The sequence below is a fragment of the Sinocyclocheilus rhinocerous genome, unplaced genomic scaffold, assembly GCF_001515625.1.
Source record: "Sinocyclocheilus rhinocerous isolate Xijiao unplaced genomic scaffold, SAMN03320098_v1.1 scaffold2264, whole genome shotgun sequence".
Taxonomy (NCBI): domain Eukaryota; kingdom Metazoa; phylum Chordata; class Actinopteri; order Cypriniformes; family Cyprinidae; genus Sinocyclocheilus; species Sinocyclocheilus rhinocerous.
In genome coordinates this window covers 130,658-137,913 of record NW_015665058.1, presented here as the reverse complement: position 1 = coordinate 137,913, position 7,256 = coordinate 130,658, and the positions used below count along the sequence as shown (strand labels likewise).

The window sequence follows — 7,256 nt, the reverse complement described above, 5'->3', positions numbered from 1 at the left end:
CCATCCATATTACAACGTTATTGCTTCGTTGGACTAAAAGTGCTCTATGGGATGTTGTTCAGTGGACCCTTACCTTTCTAACTAAACCGGGATTTACAGCTGTGGATGCGTTTATGACTCGTTATTACGATGAATCTGGTACGTACTGGGTTTTGATTATGCATGTTTTGATGTGTACTGCTTACACAAATTTAGCAAATACATTCTTTATAAGCTTTCCATTGAAAAACAGCGATCTATCTTCGATGCTTGGGGCTTAGACCTTTAGAATGATACATAGTTTGTCAAGATTATTTATGTCCCTTTTCATTTAATCTATTCGTAAACATTGACACGTGCAAACAAAGAGCGTTCAGTGCGCCGCATCCAGGTGCAGATTAACAGGTTAAAAATTGAGTGCTCTCCTTCTTTAGGCCTGTGAAGCACTCATATCAGGTTGTTAGGCTGTCCTTTCGGCCCTCATGATGGACTGTGAGCAACAGTGCCCCCTCACGGCTTGATGCATCACCTTGAGCATGTTACTCTCAGGAGTTGGGTTATGTGCAAGGTCGAGTATGTGAGTCCTCCTCTTACTCAAAGTCGAGTACTCCGCTCCCTAGAGCTCCATTTTGCAGTCATACCAGGTCACTAGGCCTCTTCATGGCCGCTATAATGGCACTGAGTGCTTTCTAAAATTCATGTTTATGGTAAGCGCACACCCTAAGCATCTTGTGCGCTTTCTAAAATCCATTTATGGTAAGGGTCACATGCTGCCAGAATCGTACCTTTTCTCCAAGTTGGTTAAGGCCCTGATTCTCACCTTGGTTCCCACTCTACATATGTATCTTCAGTGATACCTTAACAATGTCTCCCATCTGACTGGGCTGCGGGAGTATATGTCTACCAGCTCGAGGGATCTGGAGAGAGAGATCCTACGGGAAGTCTCCATCTCAGGTACAGTGAAGGTGTCTATTGCCAGTTCCTTTCAATTACCTTTCCACTGCCTTTTTGTCATATCTCAAGTCAGAGCCTCTGCCTCAGGCAGAAAGGTTGTTGGCTATCCTGTAGCCCCCCTGGGAGAATTAGGAGTAGATGTATGAAGTCAACCTAGGTGACAGGCCAGGGTCTGGTAATATGGTGAAACCTAGATGCCTGTCCATATCCTCTTAAAGGAATCACATTGTTATCTGATTCCAAGCCTTTGAGCTCTGCCCTGGGACTGGGCTTTCTTTGTCAGCCTTTAACAGGTAAGTTATTTTGGGTATGTAGCTTGGGCCTTTGGCCGAAGTGGATAGTGTCACTGACAGCCGCTGATGTGTCCGAGGGGTGACTCTGATGGTTTCACTCTGGAGTTGGTGCTTAGTGCACCTCAGCTCAGAAAATATGGCATGCACTTCCCTCAGCATGGCAGCGTGGGTATTCCGTTTCCCATAGTGACCGCTAGAGGACGCAGTTTGAGTTCCCTTGAAAAGGAACATCTCAGGTTACACATGTAACCATGGTTCCCTGAGAAGGGAACGAGACACTACATCCTCTTGCCATGCCTCAGGATGCATGCTTCGTTACTGCAGATGAAGAAGCAGATGACGTATTCTCCCGGCACCCTTTTGTACTATGGTCGCGCCGGTAGTGACATCATAGGCTGTCTCCGGCTAATGTTATTGTCGTATTTAGACATTTGTTTCAGACACCATTCATGCTGAAGGCATTACTATTAGTCTAATTTTCCACAATCTATGCATGTTTTGTGAAGTTACGAACGAAAACACTACGTAAAAGGTACAGGTGTTTCTTTTTTTTTTGCTGTGCCTCACTTGCGCCTGTCTGGTTTTATTGTGTTATAGGTCTAAATCTATTTTTAATCTGGAGAATTTTCTGAAAATAATGACGTGCCATTTTCCTTGATATATGCATGTTTCATGAAGTTACGAGAGAAAAAGCCATATGAAAGCTACCTTTTTTTTTTTTCTTAAGCTATATGTCGTCTCTGCAGTTTTATGTGTGTTATAAATTTATGAGGAATATCTTCAGATATAAATGATGTATTATAGTGAGTTTGGGCTCTTTTTAATCAGGAGAATCTGCTCTAAATAAAGGTGTGTATTTTTCCACAAGAACGTTTTTTGAAGTTGCAAGCAATAAAGTGACATAAATGCTGCATCCATATATTATTTTCATACGGGGCTGGGGGGTGACTTCTTGTAAAAAACTCGCTCAAGTTTAGTCAAAGCCCCAAACAATTATGCTTGTTGTTTCATTCTACTCGGTGAGACCTTTAAATGATATATGACACATGACTATCTCAGCTGTATGAAGTTTTTGACATATTAGAGTACATGGCACAAAAAACATATTTTGTAAATTATGAAAAAAATTTTTTTTATCAGCAAATAACTCAACACTACTTTGGAGTTAATCAAATTCAGACTCTAAGCTTTCAAATTATACCTATTTTGTGTTATTCCATTCCATGGTTGCTTAGTAATTTGATTATGAATTTTTTCGTAATCCTTTAAAACCTTACAAGGTTTAAATAAAAGATTTTTGTTATAAAAGACAACAAAAAACAACTTTGTGCAAAGAAAAAAAAAAAAGATTTTCAAAAGTCAGCGAATTTGCATCAGCTGATTGTAACATTTTCAACAAGCTAAACATGTCAGTCTCTAAGTAACATGTAATTTATATAAGCCAAAAAATAAACTTAATTCTGTAAAATAAGTATAATGAGCTACACAAACAGCATTTTGAACGTCTCCAGCATGTTTTATTATTAACCACAAATAAAACATAGTTTTAGAACAGAAGTCTATGGAGTACATGCATTTACTGGAAAAACCACACTACCAAATGTTTTGACTACATTATCAATTTCTGAAAAGAAGAAAATAGTAATCTGAGCGGCTTCAACATGCTGTCTGTGAGAGATGATAATACATAACACATGTGAGTAAATAAATTTGTTCTTCGCTGAAATTTAGGGTATACTTACATGACAACAATGTACTAAAAAACTGACTATTCTGTTCTGAAATATTCATGTCTGAGTTATTGCACTGGGCGGAGCATACATGAATATTCATCAGTTTCCTGTTTTGAGTTAAAATGATGCAGTAAAAATTGTGTATGCTCCCTGCATCACATAAACTGTTTTCAAATAGGTGTTTATGTTTTTTTTTTTTATGTTTCAGTGTCAAACGAATGTAAGCTTGGAAGAATGGACAATTTTTTGGAGACAGGTCTCGCCAATCAACCTTATAAAAGAATTATATTACAGGTACAAATAAATATGAAGGTAAATAACTTAGATACAATACATTTCAGAAAATGTCTTTGTTCCAATGAATATACACTTTATATCTATTTACTTTCTTTATTTATTGCATTGTTAATAAAGCTTTAGTGCAGCATTTCTCATTGGGTGCAATACTGCCCTCCAGTAACTACTTGCAAAAGAATACGGTTTGCAACATTCTAACTCTGTGTCTACACTACACACAAAACACTTAAATTATATAAGAAGAAGAAAATAAGGCCATAAATTATAAATATATTAAAATAATAATAATAATAACAACAACAACACAGAATAATAATCAACATTAATATTCAGGGAAGCTACTTTTTTGGTGGGGGTGGTAATGGACCTGGATAATTGATAGGGGGCCCTGGCCCAAAAAAGTTTGAAAACCAGCAAATTAGTGAAAGGTGGTCTTTGAAACCCCTGGTATTCAGACATTTCTAAGTAGACATGCCAAACATTCTATAGACATATTTTTATCTGTGAGGCAAGTATATGCTAAGTTTTGGTTAATTTTTGTGACACGTTCAGACATCCAAAGCACATCCAGTTTAGTTATTTTACAAAAGTAAAACTTTCTGTTGTTATTGTGAGTGTACACAAATAAAAGTAGACACTTCACAGTTTTGAATGATGCCTTACTCCTATCTGTATGACCAAAAATGACTGAGTATTTTAAAATCTTTCATTTTAAGTTACTTTTAAAGTTCACAGCACCTTCGCTGACTCCAAAAAGGTTAGGAACTCTCATTAAGGATGATTGCTGGACCATCGCAATCCACGAAATCTAAATAATTTAGCGTTTTATAGGAGATAAATGATCAAAGAAAATGGACTCCGCCTGCAAAACTAGCCAAAATACTTTTTTCTGCACTGTAACAAAGACATGACAAAGGGTATCCAACACATTCATTACCTTCTGTTGAGAGAGCTGAGAGGAAAGGCGTTTGGCCTCTAGCATGTCCCGTAGTTGCTCATATTGGACCACTTTACATTTTGAGTGTCCCAGACCCACTTGTATTCTTTGAGGCAACTTTTCTAGGTGATAAAAAAAAAAGTAAATCAAATACATGGTTAAATGTAGTCAATTAAATGTCAGTCAATACATAGTTTTTATCTGATTTTATATTTATAGTCTGTGCATAGAATAACTCTAAACTGTAGAATTCAAGAATGTCTGTACAGAAGTGACACTGCAGGCAGCGTTACCCTTATAGATACACATTTTTCTGCAAGTTGCTGAGGGGAAGGAATGACAGCTGGTGCCGACAGATCATTTCTCTGGATAAAATGTTAAAGTCTGATCACAGCTGCCTACCTGTGTCTTCAGAGCAGTGGTTTGTGACGAAAGAACAAAAATCTCTGCTACTCATCTGTGAATAATTCAGGAGAATAAAATGTAAATATGATTACAAATATAGGACTTTGTATAAATGTAAAATCAATGCAATGTATATGACAGGTTTAAAATACAATTAATATTCAGTAATATTTTTGATTTAACTGCACTGGCATTATCGGATGAGAACAAAATTTGAACTGAACTGAGCTGGATAATAACACTAACTTTGCAACATGGACACTCTTACTAAACTGGATCGAATCAACATTGAACAGATTTTAGCTGAATAAACTTGTTTTATAATTAATGGACTTTGTAATATTGAGTCATTGAACTAAAATGAAACAACACAGCTAAATAATGGCACTAGTGTCGCTGCTTTTACAGCTACAATTCAAGTCGTTTCTTAATGGATGAATTTATCAACACTGTTATTCTCCTGTTTATTAATGTGAAGTTGTTTTGAAACAATCTGTATTGAATAAAACGCTGTGTAAATAAATGTGACTTAACTGGACTTGACAAGACGTGATTATTTGAAGAGAACAGCCGCAAACAAGACAGAAGAGGCCATGATTGTTTGTATCCGTTTCGATCGTCCAAATTAACTAACGTTATATCATTTACAGTGAGATTTTCTCTGAATAGCTTTACACACACAGTGTCCAGCTGACAGTATTATCTGCGCTGTAAATTCATTAATTTACCGAATTAATTTATAGAAATTATGTAAATCTAAAGTTTTTCTTTTTAAACATCTTAAAATCTTTCTTTGATTTTGACAAACTACTGGCAACTATTAAAAGGAAGAAAATAACTTCAAACAGCACACCTAAGCCCTAACACAGAATAAAAGCATATTAAAAAACATTATTACCTTTATGGTCCTGTTGCAAATGCTGTTACTTGTGTATCCATTGTAACCATGGAAACTGTTTTTTCCTCTCCTATTGGCCAATTCAACAACACAGCCGACCAACCAAGCTTCCGCTCTACCCGGTGTGGGCCAATGGCGTGCGGGGTTTAAATTCCAGGGTGCGCTGACGTCACGCGTCGTATTCCGCTTGTCCGGAGTGCAGCGCACGCTGAGAGGAGGGTTTTCCGGAGCTCCTGGAGTATGGCAGTGGATTCACGGAACTAACAAATGAGCTCCGACAGGGGAGAATATTTCTTTTCGATGAGCTTTGATATTCAAACATATCGGCTGGATTAAACAAGTGCTCCGAAAGGTAATGAGAACGAATTATTAGTATTTTGACAACCTAAAGTGCGACTTTATTTAACGTTGAAAGTTTGAACTGGCTGCTGATTGTGAAGTTAGGCGACTGAAGTACGAGTTTTAACTACAGTTTTATAATTTTTTTGTTTTACGGTTGGAGAGGGAGGTCAGTGCACGAGGAGGAGGATATTAAGTTAATGCTATCTCAATCTGTCTCCTGTGACTATCTCAGCTAGCCCACACGCAGACCTTTTACTAAGAGAGTCCATTCTGTGTAGCCTGTGCTAGATGTTACTCGACTGTTTTACATTTCTCAGTCAGAGAGCACGTGTTAGTGGGTATAAATATGTGTTTGCTGAAGGTGAGTGGAGGTTGTTCGTGAGTAGGGCCAGGTGAGTACTGTGCAGGAATTCCGGGAATGTGAGGGTGTCAGGGGGCGGAGTTTAGGAGAAAAACAACAACTCTTACTTAGTATACTTTTATACTCGGGTATTGACCATGACGTGGTCCATAATTGTGATGTGAGATGATGATAGGTTCAGGAAGTTTCCAAAAGGCTTATTTACCATAAAATAGACTGCAGAAAAGTTTTGCTTTTAGAGTCTGGAGAGTGTGGGTCAGCCTGTTTGTTGCTTACTCCAGATTCTCATCTCCTGTACTGCTCACTTTGCATCCCACAGACCACCCCAAGTTTATACAACCCAAGTCTAAGGAAATGCTGGGGAGGCTCGAGCAGATAGTGACACTTAAAGGGGTATCAGCGTGACAGTGTTTACAGTGAAAACCACACTTGGATATGACTTAGTTTCAGTAGTCTATGTCTTATATGTCTAACACACACATACATACACAAAAATGTGTTTGGATGTGAGTAAACCGCTCCTAATGCCATTTAACTCTGTGTCTTAGTTTCAGCTGAAGTGGAAATCCCTGCCATTGGCACTTATATTTCTTCAGCAATAGATGCACCCTGCAGATGATGTGGAATTGTTTATTATTATTATTATTAGAATTTTAACATTGATTAACATAGAGCAAATCTAGGTTACGCTTATGTGATGTTTTCCGTGCTGTGTCATCACAAAAGCGTGTCAATTGAATGTGTATTTAAGTGCTGCGGTTTAAAAACAAGTGATTTTAAACCGCTCAAGTCCAATAAGCAGTGAAAATTTTGGTATGTGAGACCCTGGAGCACAAAACCAGTCATAAGGGTCAATTTTTCGAAATTGAGATTTATAGATCCTCTGAAAGCTGAATAAATAAGCTTTCCATTGATGTATGGTTTGTTAGGATAGGACAATATTTGGCCGAGATACAACTATTTGAAAATCTGGAATCTGAGGGTGCAAAAAAATCGCCTTTAAAGTTGTCCAAATGAAGTTCTTAGCAATGCATATTACTAATCAAAAATAAAGTTT

The 7,256-nt window shown here is 37.5% G+C and overlaps 2 protein-coding genes across 6 annotated transcripts in view; one reads left to right on the top strand and one right to left on the bottom strand.

The window, feature by feature from the left end:
- The window catches only part of LOC107731103 (coiled-coil domain-containing protein 148), an 89,295-nt gene extending 83,763 nt beyond the window's left edge, over positions 1-5,532 (bottom strand). The window contains exons 1-3 of the mRNA XM_016542095.1: positions 5,497-5,532; positions 4,596-4,650; positions 4,194-4,315 (exon numbers count right to left, since the gene is read on the bottom strand). Coding sequence (XP_016397581.1) covers positions 4,194-4,315; positions 4,596-4,650 — 177 coding nt within the window. The 5' untranslated portion in view covers positions 5,497-5,532. The remainder of the gene's footprint in view (positions 1-4,193; positions 4,316-4,595; positions 4,651-5,496) is intronic.
- A 154-nt stretch (positions 5,533-5,686) lies between these two features.
- Positions 5,687-7,256, top strand: part of LOC107731101 (plakophilin-4-like) — a 93,795-nt gene continuing 92,225 nt past the window's right edge. For all 5 annotated transcript variants that reach the window (XM_016542090.1, XM_016542092.1, XM_016542091.1 and 2 more), the window contains exon 1: positions 5,687-5,848. The gene's annotated coding sequence lies outside the window, so the exon portion shown is untranslated. The remainder of the gene's footprint in view (positions 5,849-7,256) is intronic.